Source organism: Bos taurus, chromosome 7, assembly GCF_002263795.3.
Source record: "Bos taurus isolate L1 Dominette 01449 registration number 42190680 breed Hereford chromosome 7, ARS-UCD2.0, whole genome shotgun sequence".
Lineage (NCBI taxonomy): Eukaryota > Metazoa > Chordata > Mammalia > Artiodactyla > Bovidae > Bos > Bos taurus.
The window spans coordinates 64,767,545-64,788,305 of record NC_037334.1 but is presented as its reverse complement, the minus strand read 5'-3'; the positions used below and the strand labels follow the sequence as shown (position 1 = coordinate 64,788,305).

General features: G+C 43.9%; 1 protein-coding gene across 4 annotated transcripts in view; it reads right to left on the bottom strand.

Moving 5' to 3' along the window:
- GRIA1 (glutamate ionotropic receptor AMPA type subunit 1) overlaps positions 1–16,579 on the bottom strand; it is a 348,888-nt gene extending 332,309 nt beyond the window's left edge. Inside the window, exons 1-2 of one of the 4 annotated variants that reach the window (XM_059888222.1) lie at positions 16,105–16,579; positions 12,937–13,074 (exon numbers count right to left, since the gene is read on the bottom strand). In XM_059888222.1, coding sequence (XP_059744205.1) covers positions 12,937–13,074; positions 16,105–16,186 — 220 coding nt within the window. In that variant the 5' untranslated portion in view covers positions 16,187–16,579. 4 annotated transcript variants of the gene reach the window in all.
- Positions 16,580–20,761: the final 4,182 nt, after the last annotated feature.

The following is a 20,761-nucleotide window of genomic DNA, read 5'->3' as shown; positions in this document are numbered from 1 at the left end:
CTGAAGAATGTAAATTGCTGGCCAAGGTGCCATGTTCAGAAATGAGCGTATGTCCTAATTTTTCTTCAGTGACATCAGATCTAGGACTTCTGTGAAACAGAGGGCAAAAGAGAAGTTCCCTTTCCACTGGACTTTGAGATGGGCAGATGTAGGCTGGCTCTATCCTGGGAACTGTCACCTGAGTGTAAAGTCAATTAGAGAAAAGCGAAACCCCAAATCTAGAGGGTTTCTCTCTGTCCTGATGCTATCATTCAAGCTCCTGAATCTAGCTGAAATCAAAACTCCAGTTCTCTATCCCTTGCCACCAAAAGAGTCATGACTACTCACTGCCCAAATGGGGTTGTGTAATTTCTTAAGCCAAATACACTATGTTAATAGATTAAACACCTCGTTAATTATATTACACTGTGTTTGCCTAGCACAAGCTGCTTCATGTAAGTAATGTCATTTTCCCAATAGCCCTGAGAATATATTATTATCAACTCCTTATTATACATCTAGAAACTAAACTGGGCACAAAAACTTCTCAAGGTCATACAAAGCAATGTCAAAGTTGGCATTAAACAAGTTATTTCAATTCCTGTTTATGCCATTGTATTAAATCTTATTGGAAATTGTCCCACTGATTCTCTAATGCTCTTAAAATCAGAATGATATATACAAATGGCTAAACTTTTATTGGGATGATCATCATAACATTATTTTTAGAAAAAAAAATTTGGGAATAAACTAGATAATCAATAAAAGGAGATAGATGAAATAAATTACTGGCTAATAAAATGGCTTTTTTTTTAAACTCAGTGGATCACATGTTATTTTCAACATTACACATTCATTTTAATGTCTTCTAAAAAGTAAGCCATAATATAAATATATTCTTAATTTTTAGGTTTTTTTATTGGAATATAATTGCTTTACAATATTGTGTTAGTGTCTGCTGTACAAAAAGTTAATCAACTATATGTATACATCTATATCCTCTTGAGTCTCTCTCCCACCCCTCTAGTTCTTAATTTTTAAATTGATACATTCATAAAAAGATGGGAAGTTTATCCTTAGTACTGTAATTGTACAAATTTTATTGTGTTTGGTGTGTCTGTCCACATGGTTTCTATAATACACACATTACTTCTGTACACAAAATAAGAGCTATTCTCAAAAAATTCCTTTCCTTTCTAGAGATTCCATGTAATGTCATTAGCCTCCAGCTGCCTCATTAACCCCGGTTTTGCCTGCATCGTCTGGGATCCAGACCTCTGGTGACCTTGGGCTTCCCTGTGCCTACAGGACAGCAAGCTATCTTACAGAAAAGTCACGGGGCTGGCTGGAGATAGAAAGAGATTTCTGGTAACCTCTGTGCTCTGCACATCCTGACCACAGCTGGCACAGAGCTGTGGTCCCTTGAAGGTATGCAGGACTGTGTGGCATAAGCAGCAGGCATGGACACCAGGGGAGGACGGGGGCTGCTGCCACAGAAAGGAAGCTGCAGCATTCAAAAGGGTCTGAGTAGACACAGCATACAGTGAAATGAAGAAAGCACTCCCAGCCCAGCCGCACATGTCTAGGGACGGAACCAGAAACCCAGGCCATTGTCCCGCTCACTCATTGGAAATTGGAAATTGTTCACAGCTTCCTCATCTGTGAAAAGGGGAGGAAAAAAGTATCTACCTCTCAGCATCTTATGGAGTGGGAAGTTGATTTGAAATCAACCATCATTTACTCCTTCTCAAAATAGCCATGCATCACTGCTATAATTATTACCTTCATTTGAAAGAAACTGATGTTCAAAAAAGAGAACTGACGTGCCCAGGCAGGGCATCCATGGCAGATCCAGGCCTTGAACCAGAAATCCGTTATTTAGAAAATGGAGCCTCATACCTTACTTACACAGTTGGTAAAGCATCTGCCTGCAATGCGGGAGAGACCTGGGTTCAACTCCTGGTTCGAGAAGTTCCCTTGGAGAAGGAAATGGCAACCCACTCAATTATTCTTGCTTGGAGAATCCCATGGACAGAGGAGCCTGGCAGGATACAGTTCATGGGATTGCAAGTGTCAGACATGACCTAGAGCTATTTATATATATATATATCTTACTGAGGACCCTGACTGACAACAGTCCAGTAGGAACTGCAGTGAGATTTTGATTGGACTTTTTCATCCCCACTTTTCAGCTATATAGTTATAATAGCCTTCCAAAGGAATTTACAATGCAGTCCTCCACTGAAACTCTCAAAACTCATTGTAGCAAAGTGCTATCCTGTAAACAGTAATAATTCAGCCTTATTTTCATCCCTGCCATTGATGTTACATAATATCCAGTTTCCCTGGTGGCTCAAATGATAAAGCATCTGCCTGCAATATAGGAGACCCAGGTTCAATCTATGGGTTGAGATGATTCTGTGGAGAAATGAGAATGTGAAGAGGAGAATGGCAACCCACTTCAGTATTCTTGCCTAGACAGAGGATTCCATGGACAGAGGAGCCTGGTGGGCTACAGTAAGTGAGGTTACAAAGAGTCAGACACAATTGAGTGACTAACACTTTCACTTTTTTTTTCAATATACAGCTATACATTCATTCATTCATTCATTTCACTAGCACCACCACACACTATTCTCTGGTAGAGTCTGTCATGGGAACCTAAAAAAACAAAGTCACTGCCCCCAAGTTGCTTAGTCCAGTTGGGCAGATAAAATAAGGGTCCAGGTAACTAAAACTCAGGGTTAAATTTGACATCTGCTGTGAGGAAGATACAAAGGGCCACAGGGCAGAGAAGAGGGGTGCAGGGGTGGATTAGGAGAGTCCCAGCGGCACTACTAGTGGTAAAGAACCTGGCTGCCAATGCAGGGGACATAAGAGACACCTCCAGTTTGATCCCTGGGTCAGGAAGATCCCCTGGAGGAGGGCATGGCAGCCCACTTCAGTATTCTTACCTGGAGAATCCCATGGACAGAGGAGCCTAGAGGGCTACAGTCCACTGGGTCACAAAGAGTCAGACACGACTGAAGCAACTTATCATGCATGATATAAGAACTAGGATGCACCAGAAGGACAGAATTTCGACAAGGGAATGTGGGAGGAGGAATTTGTAGGTGGAGGAAACAGCAGTATCAATTTGAGGACCATTGAATTACCTGGTTTGAGTGGAGAGCAGGATTCAGTGTCATGTAACCTTCCCTGTTGATAATATTAAGTGGGGTTCTGGATGATTCTCTGCCTCTGCACACATACTCACCAGATTTCCTAGCCCTCTGCTGAATCAGCTTCATCTCCAAGAATACATCCATGGACATACCACAGAGTCAGCCCTGTACCCAGCCTTTCCCCCACCGTCTGTCCCCATCCCTCTGCCCATCTGTGAGACTCCACGCCAAGTTGGAGACAGGAGTAAAGGAACAATTGTTGTTGTTGCATTAGCAAAAAGTCTCCAGGGAGCACGAAAGTGGTCAAGTGTTCTGGAGCCTCTGATTCCCAGTGAGAAAACAAATCTGAACATGGCATTCCTCTGCTTGGAACCCTTCAGTAGGTTTCCCCAGCTCTTGGGCTAAAGATCAAAATCCATAACAGGGCACACCAAGCCTGACTTGTGTCACCCTCTCCAGCCCCACGCTTCCCACATCCCTTTCCCCCCACCAGTCCTCTGCCCAGAATGCTTCTAGAATATTCCTCCTGTTTTTAGCACCACATTGCTGAAAGCGTTCAGTTTTCAGCTCAGATGCCTATTCATCTCTCTGCCCAATGCTGGTTCCTTTGTAATATGTTTCTATTGAATCATGGCCTTTCTTTCACATATTTATTTATATGATTAGTTTAAGAATAGCTATGTTCCTTACTAGCCAGAAAGCTCCATGAGCACGGGGTTGCCTTCTTTTCTTGTTCACAGTAGTAGCACTCCATAAATACCTGTTGAATTTAAACTTTTTATTTTATATTGGAGTATAGTTGATTCCTCGTTGCTTCCCTGGTGGCTCAGACGGTAAAGCATCTGCCTGCCATGCAGGAGAACTGGGTTCGATCCCTGGGTTGAGAAGATCCCTTGGAGACGGAAATGGCAACCCACTCTAGTACTCTTGCCTGGAAAATTCCATGGACTGAGGAGCCTGGTAGGCTACAGTCCGTGGGGTCGCAAAGAGTCGGACATGACTGAGTGACTTCACGTTCATTTGTTCATAGTTGATTAACGATGTTGTGATAGTTTTAGGTATACAGCAAAGTTCTTCAGTTATACACATACATATATCAATTCTCTTCAAATTCTTTTCCCATTTAAGTTGTTATATAATATTGAGCAGAGTTGGCAGTGCTATACAGTAGGTCCTTGTTGATTATCCATTTTAAATGTAGCATATATGTTGAATATTGAATGAATGCACCTGAGGCCCACATTTGGCTTAATATACCTGTTTTATACGTACATATGTAGCCTGACTCTGCAACTTGGAGCTTTTCTCAGAGTCTCAATTTGTTTAGTGAGCCTCCATCCAGCTAAAGGCTGGTACAAAAGCATCTTAGTTTAGTTTATTGCTGGAGTCTTCTGTTCACTCTTATCATAGAAATACAGCCCTAGAAGGACTTTTAGAGGTCACAGAAGCTTGGGAGTGGTCCTCTGCATCATTTACACATGAATGATCCAAGGAAATAGTCTGGCATTTGAGCCCATGTCTGTAAGTTTCAATCCAATATACTTTTCAGTGGTTGAACTTGGTGTGTGTGTATATGTTTGTGTGTGTATCTTCCTATTTTCCCATCTACCTTCTACCTGCCCTTCTAAATTCAATTCAAATGTACTTGTTTTATGAAACCTGGTCTGATTCCTTCAACTGGATGTTTTCCTTTCCTTCTCTGATCGTGTGTGTGTGTGTGTGTGTGTGTGTGTGAGAGAGAGAGAGAGAGAGAGAGGGAGTGCCGAGAACCTATACATTATATCAGTTTTTTTGTGCATGCCTATTTTCTCTGAGCTCCTTAAGGGGAGAATCAATGCCTAATGCATTTTATTTTCCCAGTTCCCAGTGTAGTACCTTGTAATGGCAAATGGATTTTATCTTGTGTATCAACTACAACTCTGAGCAATTTGTAGTAGCTGCTTGGAATGCTCCAGTGAGAGGGAATTTAAGGCTATGTCTAGATTCAGTGGAAAAAAATTCTGAAATCAATAAATGCAGTATACAAGGGTATGAAAGGGGGCCATAGTGGTACATATACTCCATGGGGGGCCAATAATAAAAGAGCTTTGAAGGAATGCATAGACAAATAAACAAACCTTCGTTTTCCACATGTCCTATGTAACTACTTTCTCTTGAGCATCCAAGAGAACAGTAATGTCACCCTTCTCAACAGAAGTCTTCAACCTAATCAGAGGAAGTGATGTTCATAAACACATTTCTGAACAAAAAAATTACAATCATCAATGTTATCAAGAGTCACCCACAGATAGTGTTGGGGCCCATGTATCTCAAAGTGAGGGCTTAGGTAAAGACGGAGAAACTGAGCAATGCAGACATCCGCCATGTAACTGAGTGTATACACAAGAGATAAAGTCCAAGCTCTCCACCTCGCCAAACAAACAAAACAACAACTCTCTACCTTGATTGCAAAACAGTCGTATATGGTAGTGGTAGAGATGAGGGGAGGAGAAATATTGTGACTTTACTTACTCAAAAATGTTCCTCTCATGACACTCCAAAAATCTGCTCCTCCCTTAAATGGCTACCCCTGTTCCACCTCCCCCGATACTCATTCCTTATCCACAGCCACCCGCCTCTGCCTTGGAAGTCTTAGCACTTAATCCTGAATCATAAGTTTCACTTCTTTTTGGTACTTCTTGTGTTGAGCCTTTTTCCTGCCGTTTCAGTTTTTTATGTCCTCTATCTTACAAGGGTGAAAGGTCACTGAGTTTTGGAGTCTGCAAAGCTGGCTTCACATATTAGCTTAGACTCTTATTCACTGTGTAATACGGAGAAGACACAATCATTTTCACTGTCAGTAGCATTATCTATAAAATGGAAAGATGACATGTATGAAGTCTCTGTTACATGATGGGTCTTCAAAATAATCTTTGTTTACTGTCCCACCAGTCCTCCATTTTATAAATTACTACATGAAAGCCAGTTTTTTGCTTTTTGGCTATATCTTACAGCTTACGAGATCTTAGTTCTGTGACCGGAGATTGAACCAGAGCCTCCTACAGTGGAAGCATGGAGTCTTAACCACTGGACTATCAAGGAATTCCCTAGACCAATCTTTTGACAGCAAGAGTTACATATCTTTTGTGTCCTCTACTGTTTATTGCAGAGTGAGGAATAGATATTATTAAAATAAAATAATACAATGGCAGATGCTGAAGGATATGAATCAGGTGTAAGCACATTGGCCTGCTTACAGTCCCAGGCAAGTAACATGATTTTGTTTTCCTGGTCACATGTCTAATAAGGAGCAGGCAGGACTTTGGTAAACTTGAGAGATTATTTCTTATACTTAAATCAGGCAGCATTTCTCAGCTAAAGACCATAGTGCTGAGCAGGAATGTGGGTCCAGAGTTGTCTGATGCCCCAGGTTTTTTTCAGAGAAGCCAGAAATGTGGATTTTTATGCCAAAGTTTGAAAAGAATTGTGCAAGTCAAGCAAAACAAGTCCCTGGACTGTTAGTTTGCTGCTCTGAAAATGATGAGGGATGCTTCGGCAAGAACTAAGAAGGCATGTGTCTGCTGCCAGTGCCTAACGTCTTGTTAGAATGCCCTCAGGCTTCCTAAGTAGGTCCACATCAGAGGGAGCTGCCCTGCAAATAGGCACACTGACCTCAACCTGATTGTCATGTAGTCTTCCAGCATCTATGCTGTGTGATTCTTTGATTTTTGGAAACATTTGTTCATGTGTTAGTCCTGTGCCAGGTGTTCTCAGCCACACCAAGCAATACCTATACATGGTCTTTCTGAATAACAATTCACATTCTGGTGGTAGAGTTGACCTATAAACACACAACACCGGGAACATTGCAGGACAAATCAACTGGGACTTAAAAACTCAGTGCTTCCAGGAGCAAAGCAGGTGAAGACAAGGAGAGTAGTAGGTTGTTTAAGAAAGAAGCCATCCAGGTGGGATACTCCCATCCTAGTCAAGTGGGGTTACATAGACCCAGGGTCCAGTGTGGCCAAATGGTTTAAAATTTCAAAGAGAGCTAAGATGCCCACTTTTTGATGTGCAGTTCCATGCTTCTTAAACACTTTGCTGACGGGGGCTTATGGATGGCCATTGGATGACTCCTTCTGCAGAGTTTGATAACTGGCCAATGAGAGGCCAGCATGGAGTACCACAGGAGGTCAGAGCAGGTGAAGAACTAGGTCAAGAGTTCTCCTTGGCATATGCTGTTCCTCTTGCCTAAGACACACTTGTCTCACCTCTTTCTGCTCCCCGCCCTTGACCTCCTGGAATGTTTCTGCTTATCATTGAAACTCAGATGAACCACCAGCCTCTGAGAGACTAACCCCACTTCTCAAAGCATCTCCTGATCCTCCATGCAAATGGATGCTGTAACATTTGAGTGAGTGAGTGAGTGAAAGTTGCTCAGTCATGTCCAACTCTTTGTGACCCCCATGGACTATATAGCCCATGGAATTCTCTAGGCCAGAATACTCAAGTGGTTATCCTTTCCCTTCTTCAGGGGTTCTTCCCAACCCAGGGATCGAACCCAGGTCTCCTGCATTGTAGGAAGATTCTTTACAGCTGAACCACAATGAAGCCCATGAATACTGGAGTGGATGGCCTATCCCTTCTCCAGGGGTTCTTCCTGACCCAGGAATCAAACCGGGGTCTCCTGCATTGCAGGTGGATTTCTACCACCTGAGCTATAACATTTGCATTACATTTTAATTTTCTCTTTACGGCACAGTTGGTTTCACTGGGAATAAAGTCCTGCCAGGCAAGGAACATGTCTTAATTTTGTCTGCATTTCTAGTACTTAACACTATGCCTGGGCTTGGTTAAGGGCTCAAAAAATGCTTGCTAATGGAATGCAAGACTTTTAAAAGAATTTCTCCAAGTGTGATTGCCATACTGACTGCTACCATATCTCCCCAGGGCTATCTCTTGAATATTCTGATTCAGAAAGTCTAGATTCTGCCCCTGAGTCTTGCTTAAAACAAGCTCCCTGGGTGAATTTTTTGTGCACAGGATCTCTCAGCTAATCTGTAACTGCCTCCTCCCGACAGGGAAAGAGACTGTGTCTTCTTTGTTGGTCATGGTGTTCCTAGCACCTGACACAGAGCTGAGCATACACTGGAAATTCAGTGTATTTGCTGAACAAATAAATGGATGGATAAATGAAAAGTAAGAATTAAATCGCAACAGTGCTCAGAACTCCCTTGGTGGTCCAGTGGCTAAGACTTTGTGCTCCCAGTGCAGGGGGCCTGGGTTCGATCCCTGGTCAGGGAACTTGATCCCACATTCAGCACTGAGGAGTTGAATACCCCAACTAAAGATCCTGCATGCTGTGACTAAGACCTGGTGCAGCCAAATAAATACATAAATATTAAAAATCATTACAACAATGCTCCTCCAAAATCTAATGGACACCCCAGCTAGTATTTCAGATATAAAGACACACAATATAGGCTGAATAGCTGGTCCATAACTACCATCTCTATGGACAGACTCCTCAACTCCTGCCCTTGTGAGACGGGAAGAGTACTCGGTGCGTGCGTGCATGCTAAGTTGCTTCAGCTGTGTTCAACTCTTTGTGACCCTGTGGATTGTGGCCCACCAGGTACCACCTGGGCGGCCCAACAGAGTGCTCAGACCAGATCAGATCAGATCAGTTGCTCAGTCATGTCCGAGTCTTTGCAACCCCATGAATCGCAGCACGCCAGGCCTCCCTGTCCATCACCAACTCCCGGAGTTCACTCAGACTCAGAGGAGATCCTAAAGCATTTGGGTTGCCAATTCAATGACTTTACCCCTTAATGATGGCAGAAAAGGAGAGCAGGAAAGATGGGATGCCACAAAGATGTAGAACTCTCTTCTTGGCCGGAGATATTAGCAATAGTTCTCCTGCATCCCCTTCTCTAAGCACCATTCTGCCTTTTTAAGCAGTCTCCTGTTGCTAATACATCTAGCAGCAATAGTTCCTGTTACACTTCTTCTCCTTTCCCTTCTCCACCCTCTGGTGGAGGGATCATGAATAGCAAAATGTATAGGAAAACAATCAAATGACCGGAAAAATGGTGAAAAATAAAGATTTGGTTATTTTCTGGAGGTAAGACTGGGATAGTTAATTTAAGGTTAACTACTAGTCCAGCTATCAAAAAGCACATGAAATTAAATCCAAATATCATGTTTTTTTCTGTTTTCAATAAATTATCAGTTAAGGCATTGTACCTAAAACCTCTCTACTCCTTTCAATATTTTTCACTCAATCCAAATTGGGATAGAAGTCAGTTTCCCCAGACTAGTGAACCACAGTGAGCACAGCCCCAGAGGGTTTCCTAATCTCATGTGATAATTAACAGAGAATCTTCCAGGCAGGCTGGGAATTACAATGTCACCATGACCACCCCAGTTGCCTAGTACTCTCTCAGTTCCCGGAACTAAAGAGAAGAAACTAACGGTTTAAGAACAAAATAGCATTACTGTTTCTCAGGCAATCCCCTGAGCAGTGTCCCCACTGAACTGCAAACCACCGAGAACAAAAACCTTTTATCATCTGTTTTTCCAATAACCGTATCAGTTCATAACATTTAAAGAATGATTAAATTCATAGAAACCTATGCTCTGGTATATGGCAGGAATCAAGATGAAGAACCCAGATCTACTCGATTCAAGTTCACTAACCACAGTGGATAACACCCTGATCACATTTCAATCCTCTCAGTAAATGGACAGCAACCCTATTAGAGATCAAGTCTTAGGTAGTTAAGATAATAGTATAGAAGCATCACTTTTTGCCTTAGAACATTCCTCCAATTTTTATCTTGTATTGTCTTGTCCTGTCGGTCAACATCTTGACAACAGAATAACAGTTAACATCTCTTTCCACCAAGCTCTGCTGGAGACAGTTCTCAGCAGTGTGAGTGAATGCACATGCCAGCCATTGATTCTTGCAAATTCCCTAAGCCTGTAGTCTTTCTAGAGCAATGGACCCCTTTGAGAGAATGACAAAAGCTACGGAGCCTCTGTCCAGGGAATAAATAAGCATAGGCACATACATGCAAAAGGTTATGCATAATCTCTGGTGGTTCTTAGATACCTTGATGACCACACCTAAATCTTCCCCTTAAAAATTCTCCTTTAATCCATAGTGAAAGAAATGAGAGGTTGTCTAATAATCAAATACCTACGCAATATTATTTTCGCTTTCCAGGGAGATGGTTTCATGGAACTACAATTCACCAATTAAACTTCAGCTCTTTTTCAAGGATAATGAGTAACACAGTTGACAAGATTTTTAACTTCAACATTACCAAAATGTAGAATTGCTGTTTTATTTGTTCAGCAGGTCACTCCTATGCAAAACCATAGCTACAATCTGAAGCTTTTTAAAGTTTCCTCCTTAGGGGCTTTATCAGGTCACTGCTTGTAAAGACTCTGAATGCTCCCTTTTGTTTCTTGGGTAATCTCAGTAAAATTGATCTAGTTACCATGGGATCTGTGTATCTATCACAGTGCCCAGGAACAAGGACCTTGGGCTCACAAGACCACCATTTACTTTTCAGGTGACCCTGGAAAAGTTGTATAACCTGTTGCAGCCTTACTTTCAGCTTCTCTAAAAGGAAGATATTAATAATATAGAGCACTGTAGGGATCCTGTGAGGATTGAATAAAATAACTTGAATAAACCAACACATGAAAAGTGATTAGTGCATTACTGGGCCATAGTAGATGCTCAATAAATGTAATGAATGTTATTATAATTGTCCATAAAATAGTTGTTGGCACACAGTAAGTCCTCAGTAAATGGAATCTGAAATAATGATAATTTTTTTGATTGAAGTATTGTTGCTTTACAATGTTTCAGGTGTACAGTAAAGTGATTCATACACACACACACACACACACACACATATATATATACTTCATGTGTACGTGTGATCAATCATTTAGTCAGGTCCGACTCTTTGCGACCCCATGGACTGTAACCCACCAGGCTCCTCTGTCCATGAGATTTTCCCAGCGTCTCCTGTGTCTCCTGCATTAGCAGGCAGCTTCTTTACCACTGAGCCACCAGGGAGGCTATATATATATATATACTTTTCCAAATTCTTTACCATTATGTGTTAATACGAGATGCTGAATATAGTTCCCTGGCTATACGGTAGATCCTGGTTGCTTATCCATTTTATATATGGTCGTGTGTATCCGTTAATCCCAAACTCCTAATTTATCACCCTCCCCCCACTTTCCCCTTTGGTAACCGTAAGTTTGTTTTCTATGTCTATAGATCTATTTCTGTTTTCTAAATAAGTTTATTTATATGATTTATTTAGATTCCACATACAGGAGAGATCATATGATTGTCTTTCTCTGACTTCACTTAATATGATAATCTCTAGGTCCTTCCATATTGCTGCAAATGGCATTCTTTCATTCTTCTTTATGGCTGGGTAATTAGAGTAATTATAATAATAATTCCAGTTGTTGGATTAATAATTTAAATTCTTGGAATCTGCATATACATTATCTTTTGAGTGTTCTTAGGAATAGGGAGAATGCTGAATTCTCTGTTTGAGCCTTCAAGGCATGTTCAGTTCAAATCGCTGAGAGCTTGTCAAGAGGGGAACCGTGGCAAAGAGACGGAGGGAATATGGTACCTGGCCTTCTGCCATCCACAGCTCAGCACAAGCTACTGAGGCCACAGTGGCACCCAGAGCCTACAGTGCCAATTTAATCCAGTTTCGAGTTGTTCTTGCCCATTCAGTTTATACTTCTATGCCATCAATTCCCATGTGAGCTTAATCCCTGGAGGGAAAATGTCGCTACTGATTAAATTTTGTGCTTTCACCTGTCTTAAAATGGCAGTCATGCCACCATACAGGTTTCCTTTTCACCCAGTAGTCAAGAAAAACTCAGAATGGTGTTTGTTGCCCGCATTTTATAATGCATTCAGTTCAGATGGCTGAAATTCATCTCTCCTTTCTCCTTCTTGGGCTTCCCTGGTGGCTTAGAGGGTAAAGCATCTGCTTGCAATGCAGGAGATCTGGGTTCAATGCCAGGGTGGGGAAGATGCCCTGGAGAAGGAAATGGCAACCCACTCCAGTATTCTTGCCTGGAGATCCCACGGGCGGAGGAGCCTGGTGGGCTACAGTCCACGGAGTCACCAAGAGTCAGACAGGACTGAACGACTTCACTGTCACTTTCTCCTTCTTGAGGTCACTTCTGTTCTTTTTTGTGCTCAAATGCCATCCCCAAGACTATGTAAGCCATCAGTCACTTCAGAACACTTAGGAAATAATGTAGGCTTCAGATTTTTAAATAATTATTGGTCCTTTCTAAAAATGGGAAACTAAATAGACACCTCAGGTATCCTTTCTTATCTAGCAGCATTTTCTTTTAACTGTGCACAGGAAGGACATAAGTATTGTAAACCACATTCTCCAAGTCAGAACTTTTCATTCTATGCCTCTCAGAAGTTTCCTATGTATGAAACTCTCAAGTGAACCAGAAAACCTCTGCGAGTTTAGGGGAGATGCAGTCAACCCCAGTACCCATCAGGCTGGCATTCAAAGTTATCTGACAGCAAGAACGCAAACCCATCCCATGAAGCACTGCAGGATCTCAAATATCAATGAACAGAATCACTCAAAAGGCCCTGGACAGTTTTCTTGGAGTGCTTTCTCTTAAGACAAGGGATGACAACTCATCGTTTTTGCGGCACCACCTGCTATGTACAGGCCCTCCCTTTAATGGTCGATCGCAGAAAGAATTCTCAGAAAAAGAAGCATTTACTTACATCTGTAGGTCATCTCAAAGCTGTCGCTGATGTTCACAATATCAATCTGGGGGAGCAACTTTGGGGGCTCTGTGAGTTGTGACAAAGCAAATCTAAAAGCAGCATGTTCCTGTGACTGCTGGTTTGGAAATAATCCCCCTGCAAAGAAAGAAAATGCAACATGGTATCTGGGCTAGAGATAAGTTTGATTCCTCAACAGCCCACCCCAGATGGGCCCATTTCTTCTCCCCAGGTCAGAGTCACTAGTTGTTGCCTGATTCTGGGGATCCGAATTCACATGGACTCAACTGGACCCTGGGGCTTCAACTTCTACAGGTGAGCTTTTATTGATAAAGCCTCTAATTATCTGTCATTCTGCCCAAAGATTTGATTGTTCACCCCTCAACTCAGTTCAGGTCAGAGAAAACAGAATTGTGGAGTTTCTCTTCTCCCTCTCTCTCAAGCAAAACACTTAGGCAGCCTGTGCTCTCGTATGCATGTAAACCTAGCCGTGTCTAATTTTTCCTGTATCAGAACCAATTCTCATTAGAGAGCCATACAGGAAGTAGTATTAATGTGTGTTGCAGAGTGAACTCTAGCCCTGGGATCCTGTGAGCTTCTCTAGCACTATGACCCTTTCTTTGGCTTTGACCCTTGTAGTCTTTGACCTGGAAAGACCTGTCTGCCAGTCCTCTACAGTTTATTCATTTCCTCTAAAAAACTCTTGATTATCTGCACATCTTGATTATCTTGATTATTTGCCGGTTCTTTCATCACTCATGATCCCAGGAGTGACTTGTTACATAAGGGGTTGCCATTGTGTGTATTTGCATGGTAACACCTTGGACTTGGAAGATGTGGGGGCTTAGGAATGTCCAGAAGATGCTAGCATTCTATTCTAGCAAAAAGCAGAACCAGAGGTGCCTGGTGGGGCTCCTGTTCCAAGCAACCTGAGTACACACCTTACCTTCGTATTTACTGTCAACATGTAAATAAATTAAAATGCGTTTCTATGAACTGAAATCAGCAGTTTCCAGAGACTGAACTATAGTGAGTGTTTACATAGAAGTTAATCTGAGATCCCTCAGAAATCTCAATCCCAATATGATGCATTTCTAACTTCCTATACAGTAGATGTGTGTTTGTTTTTAACAATCAGTGAATAAATTGTAAGGCTTTTGTTACAGATAGTGCAAGTAGAATGAAGTAACGTCTGGTGACAGTGATATTTTCAGTGTGTGTTCCATAACTTAACATTTCAACCTTTTATGTGAAAATAAAAACAATGGTTCAATCATTTGAAATCAAATTGGGGCTAAATATGATGAAAAATCTGCAGAGATACATAAATAAACATACCATAGATATGTACACAAAACATCTCGTGCATTTATCCATGGCAATATACACAGATGCACTTGGAGAAAGCAAGTCCACATATCTGAAGACAAGTATTTCCAATCAGCAAAGTATGGGTAAGACATAAGTACCAGCATAAAGAATGCCACTCGTAAGAGCAAATGATTTACCCATGGTCATATGTCTCCATTTTAAAGAGTAAAAACAAAAAACTCCTTCTTAATTCTGATGCTCCACCCCCACCCCAAGATGACCACACCCCAAACACTTCCCAGTCTCCCTCCTCCCCTGCAATGAATGAAGGAGAGTGAGTGGGGGTGGGGAGGTAGGTGGCTATAGGCTGGGCTGCAAGAGAAGTGTCTCCGGAGGCAGGAAGTTTTGTTTTGCGTCTAAGGCACTAATACACATACACAGACACACTTCAGGATATAGCTTAACAGGTGTCAGGAAACAAAGCAAGTTGCTCCGCGGCTATTCCTGCTACCCTCAGAGCCAGCCCACTGGAGAGGCCAAAAGAGTACAGTAGCACATGTGTGCCCAACAAAAGACCACCTTCAACACGTTGCCCCACAAACACACATGCTTACAAGGAACACAAACTCCTAGGAATGGGAACTTTCTCTACTGGAGCCCTGCCTCTATCTGGAGAGAGTAAACAACCCCGACCCAGCAAGATGCCTCCAAGCAAAGCAGTTTGCTGGATTCCGGGACACAAACAGCCCTGAGATGCTGGTCATACTGAATTCCCAAGCCCTTGTGGACGCGCGTCATTATTGGTGTTACTGCTCCTGTTTATTTGGCTTTCACCCGTTATTACTGGGAGAAGCAGTATCTATCCGCTGTCCCATAAATTCAGGGAGGGTGGGGGTCCTCTTTGAGAAGCATGACAACCAGGAAAGGGAAATGGGGAACAAAAAAAGCATGCGGCATCATGTTGAAACCTGCCTCCAAGTTGCGAGGCTGGAGCTCAGTGATGGGGAGAGCTAGGAGGAGGGGAGAGGGACATGTGGATGTGTGTTTGTGTGTGTGTGTGTGTGTGTGTGTGTATAAAAGGCAGACCGTCTCGTGGACAGAAAATCTAAGAGGAGTGGGCGATTGAAGGAGTAGGGGGAGAAAAACAGGCTAGGAAGTTCCAGAATTGGAGGAGCGGGAACCCCCAACCCAGCATGGCAGACAGCAGACAGAGGCAGCTAGGAGAGTCCAGAGTGGGAGAGAGAGCCCCCTTCACCTGGGGTAGGGGGTGGCTTTTTAGGATTATTTTAGTGAATGCAATGAACCCAGCATCCTTCATTCCTTCTTTTAGAGGGTCTCTTTCCCCTCCCCCAGAGGAGAAATCACTGCCTCTCTCAAATATAAATGTGTATATTTAATACATAATCATACACATAAATACACACACCACACATATTTATATAAATAAATGAAATCAGGCATCATCTACCAAGCCATGGAGTTAACTCTTTAAACACCTACCACCTCTTTCCTTGTTAGAGCCTGATTTTTTTTTTCTCCAAAGCAGTGGTTCCTCCATTTCACATGCTCATGCCTAGAGTGTGAGTGGTGTGTGAGGACCTGCGTGTGTTTATGTGTCTGTGTGTGTGTGAGAGAGAGAGAGAGACAGAGCACAGTTTCCTTCTCTGCCCCATATCCCATCCAGAGAAGCCCCCTCCCCACACCATCGCCCAAGCCTTCACATCGCTGCTGGACAGCTTGGGGTAGATGGCCAGCACAACAGCCCATAGTGGGGGTGGGGGAGGACACAAACCCCCTCCCCCTCAAAAAACTGGCCAGACCCATGAAGTCCCACCCCAGGCTGCCCCTTTCACTCACCGATCTGGATATTGTTGGGGAAATTGGCACCTACTACCGCGCCTAGGAAACCGGTGCAGAAGAAGGCAAAAATGTGCTGCATATTCCTTTTTGCATTGGCGAAAAAGAAGCCCAGGTCCAATCATAGATTTGGTGTTCCCCCCTTCCCTTTCTTCCTTTCTCTCTTCTGCCGATTCTTTTCCTCCTGCCGTTCCTTCCTTCCTCGCTTGCTTCCTGCCTGCCTTCTGCGAGGTTTGTCTGTTTCCCTTGGAATCCGAGCGCTTAAACTGCAGCGTTAACACCAACTGACAGCCAGATTAACTGAGCACGGAAAAGAGAAGCCTGTCCTCCTGCGAGCTGAGCGCCGCTCCCCCTCTGCTCTGCTCTGCTCTCCTCTCCTCGCCGCCTGCCTCTCGCTCCCTCCCTTGCTCCCTCGCTCTCCCCCTCACTCTCACACAGGCAGCCAGCTCTACGCTAATACCCACCAGCAAGCCAGCTCCCTGGATCCGCAGCTGACCTCCTCTCCCCATGGCCCCCTGCCTCCCCATCCTCACCTTAGCCTCCTGGTTGGGTGTGCTGATGGGTGGGTGGGCGGGTGAGGGGGTGTGATACCTGGAGCTTGCTCCCGAAAGGGACAGCCCTACCATTCCCCTTCACCCTCCCCCGCCTTCCTCAGCTCTCTCTGCACCCCCACCCCAGCCCCCCAGCCAGCAGAAGCAACTGGGAATGTGGGTTCAGCTGTAAGTCAGTAGGTGGCAGGGGGTCCCCACAGTAGTCCTGCATCCACCCGATGCTTGCTGCTTGATCTAGGTCACTTTTCTAGGAGTGCGAGAGCTGTGCTGGATATATCTCTTGCACTCCACTGGCCCAATTATTCCTACAACTAATTCCTGAGGGGAAGACCCTAGAAAGCCCTGCTAGGAACTTTAAAGGAAAGAGGCTTCCCCACCCCCACCCCCACCCCCAACCCCCCCCCCACACTGGGAGGAATGCTAGAAAGGCAGACTAGAGGGTCTGGAATGATTGGCAATCACATGTCTTGACTTGGACACTCGGTGGTCCCTGCTGCCTTTACAAGTGGAATTGGTGGTCTCTTCAATCCTCTGCATTTTAAATGAGCCCCCTTCCCCCTTCCTCTGCATTCCACAGGAGTCTACAGCATCCTAATCTTGTGGGTGTACAATAAAGGCTAAGGATACTTACACAGAGCAATTACATGAGTCATTTTGCAGGGATTCTAGTGAGAGGAGCCAGGCTTCTTTCAATGATCTCTGGATGTTGGTCATTACTAGAGTAAACTGGAACTCCCTAGACCCTGCTGGACAGGGGCTTCTGCTGAAACAGTCCCTAAAGAAGACAGCTGTGTTCAGGGCCATCCTGTGGGTTGCATAGCAGTCGTCTGAGCAGTCACAGAGCACTTTACAGTTTCTGAAGCAACTTCACAGGGTTACCTCACTCTCTTCTTACACCGGCCCTGGGAAGTGTCCATGAAAAAACAAACAAGCCTCCAGGGATTAAATCATAAAGACATAGATTTGTTAAGATGGAATCTGAACCTTCAGCACCAGCATACACTTTGACCTATGAACTTGAATGTTCTGGGCAATTTGCCCACTGTCCTGGTCAGAACCCCCACCCAACAGTTGAAAATCCATGAAAAGGAAACCACATTTTTTCCTCGGTTAGAACAGGAGAGAATAATAGGCTTTGAACTTGGTTTTGCTTTGCCACTTGACTAGGCCATTTTATCAAAAAACTCCTCTCTTCCCTCACCAACATTACATAATCACATACACACACAGGACAGCTACAAGGGCTGGGATTTGCGAGAAATATTGGACTGTTCCATGGAGCCCCTAAACTAGGAACCACTTAGAGGTTGGATGCTTTATGATTTCCTCTGCACTTTCACATATATTAATTAGCTCAAGTGATTTTATAGCTAATGTTTATTCTTTCCCATGGGCCAGGTACCATACTGGGCTTCCCCGGTGGGTCAGTGGTAAAGAGCCCACCTACCATGCAGGAGACATAAGAGATGTGGGTTTGATCCCTGAGTCAGGAAGATCCCCCAGAGGAGGACACATGGCAACCCACTCCAGTATTCTTGCCTGGAGAATCCCATGGACAGAGGAGCCTGGAATGCTACAGTCTGTGGGGTCACAAGAGTCAGACACAACTTAACAACTAAACAACAGCAAGGTACCCTACTAAGCAGTGTGGCATCATTACTTGTGCAGCAATGCCTGTGGTAGGTAATCAAATCCCCATTTTATAGATAAAGAAACCGAGGCCTAATCATTTACCCCTGTTTCACTGTTAACAGGGAAAAGATGGGGATTTGAACACAAGGAACACTACCATCAGGCCCAAGCTGTTAACCCTCAGACTCCAAAAGCAGGAAGAACTGGAAGGGGCATAGAAGTAGTGTCATTATCAGCTTGGGAAGGTGTGAGAACAGATCAGGAACCCTCTAAGGTTTCTGACAACAGGAAGAGTCTGTGATGCAAGGATTCCATCTTAAAATTTCTCCAATTGCATTTTTTGTCTCTTACTATTTTGAATGGTATCTGGGGATCTTTTAAGTTTTTCTGAGCTTTGTGTCTGGTAATAATAATAATTAGGCTGTCACTGAAAGCTTCACACTTCTGTCACCTTTCAGAGCAAGATCTCAAAGCCCTTTGCAAGGTTTAATTAGCAAAACCTCAACACCTACCTGTAATGGGTAAGACTTGTTTTGCCTACTCTGGGGCAGAGGGACTTAAAGGAGTCAAAATGATGCATTTTCGATGACCATTATAAATCATATAGTCAAACGGATTTTCCTAAAATATAGCTCTAACTGTGTCATGACCCTGCTCAAATATGGTCAAGCAGCTCTCCTTGGCCTATTAAATACGTAATTATTCAGTCATCAAATAAACCTGGAGCTTACATATCTCAAGCATGGGCATCTAGGTCAAATTACATTTAGGGTCAACTCTTTATCCTATTTCTAACTCAAGCATTGATGGAGAACTTTCTCTGTGTCCAATGGGGAATCAGGTGAAGGGGTTATGGAAAGGAATCAGACACAGTCTCTGCCTCAGGGCAGGTGACTGTGGTGGAAGAGGGACACAGAGGGACCCAGCCAACTGTCATCCAAGGCAGCCATGAACGTGTTCTAATAGAGATGTAAACTCCACACTGGGGAGCACGGGAGGAAGTGACCAATATGTCTGTCTGCAGGGAGCTGGCGGGGCTTCAGAAATGCTGAGCTGGTAAGGAGGAGACGACCGGCAGAAAGTGAGGGCTGAGGGAAGACTTCAGACCAAGGAAAAAGCATGTGCAGGGGCAGAAGGCAGGTGAGGACGCCATATGCTCCATGAGCCTGAAGCCATGGTACAGACTGGAAAGACAGGGTAGGGAATTGTGAGACTTCAGAGAGGGCAGGGTCGGGATTTGGAAGCCACTGAATTTCTGGCAGCCATGGAGAACCATGGGATGTGTTTTACTAGTATGATAGTTATACGGCCAGGAATGGATGTGAGGAAGAAGAGACTGACTGCTGGTGGGAAGTGCTTTTCTTATATCTCAGCCTCAGAGGTTAGCACTACATATCATACGTCCCTGAGTGGCGTGTTCTGATGTTATCCTTCATTAGTTGTTCTATACTGTTCTTCTGTAGCTCCCAATCCTATTTGCCATCCCCGATATCAGTCTGGAAGACTTGACTGTTCATAATCTGTCATGATTGATGGCAACCCAACCCTACAGATACATGATAAACTGTGATTGACATAGCATTTGTATATCCTTCATCTCACTTCATCCTCCCAACAACCCCACAAGGACAGGAATTAGAACCTATTTTACAGATTAAGGAAGGCTCAGGGTGGCTAGATGGTTAGCTTAAGACAATAGTTATCAATGGACAGTGATTTCACATTCCCCACCCCGGGAATATTTGGCCATGTCTAGAGATGTTTTTGGTTCTCACAGCTGGGGAGGTGTGACTGACATCTGGTGTGTAGAGGCCAAGGATGCTGCTGAACATCCTATGATACACAGGACAGCCCCCACTGCAAAGAATTACCTGGGCCAAAGCATCAGTGGATGGAAACACCGTTCTTAAGGGCACATAACAATGAGCACACCAAGCACTAGTCACCAGCCCCCCATTCTAGTCTCCCTCTCTGTTATATTACATTGAAGAAAAACTACATTCATCTTCTTTCAAGGCTTTTCACATTTTAAAATGGGATCCCTGAAGGTGGGTGTCCCGAAAAGTCCAAGTGGACAAGTATCTCATGGAGGGGTTCCAGCTGACAGGCCCGTGGAAAAGCTTTCCTAATGCTGCTCAAATGGTGCCCCAGAGACAGCACGGCCACCACCCCCAAGTCAGTTCTGACCTATCCTGGTTCATTTCTTTGGCATACTGTAAGTTCCACCACCATGTGGCCAAAATAGCCTCAGATTTATTTATTTGGCTTTGGCCTTATACCACAAACCAAAGAGAATCGCGTTGGGCAGGGATTTCACATTCAAATGCCTCTTTGGGCCAAGCAGGCAGATGAATGAAGTGAGCCTCCAAGTTGAGGAGAAGGCTGTGAGAGCAGAGAGAACAGGGCCTAGGCTGTGTCCAAAGTGGTTGCAGGGCTGGAAGGCAGCTGACGGTTGCCATAAGGAAGTGTAGGCC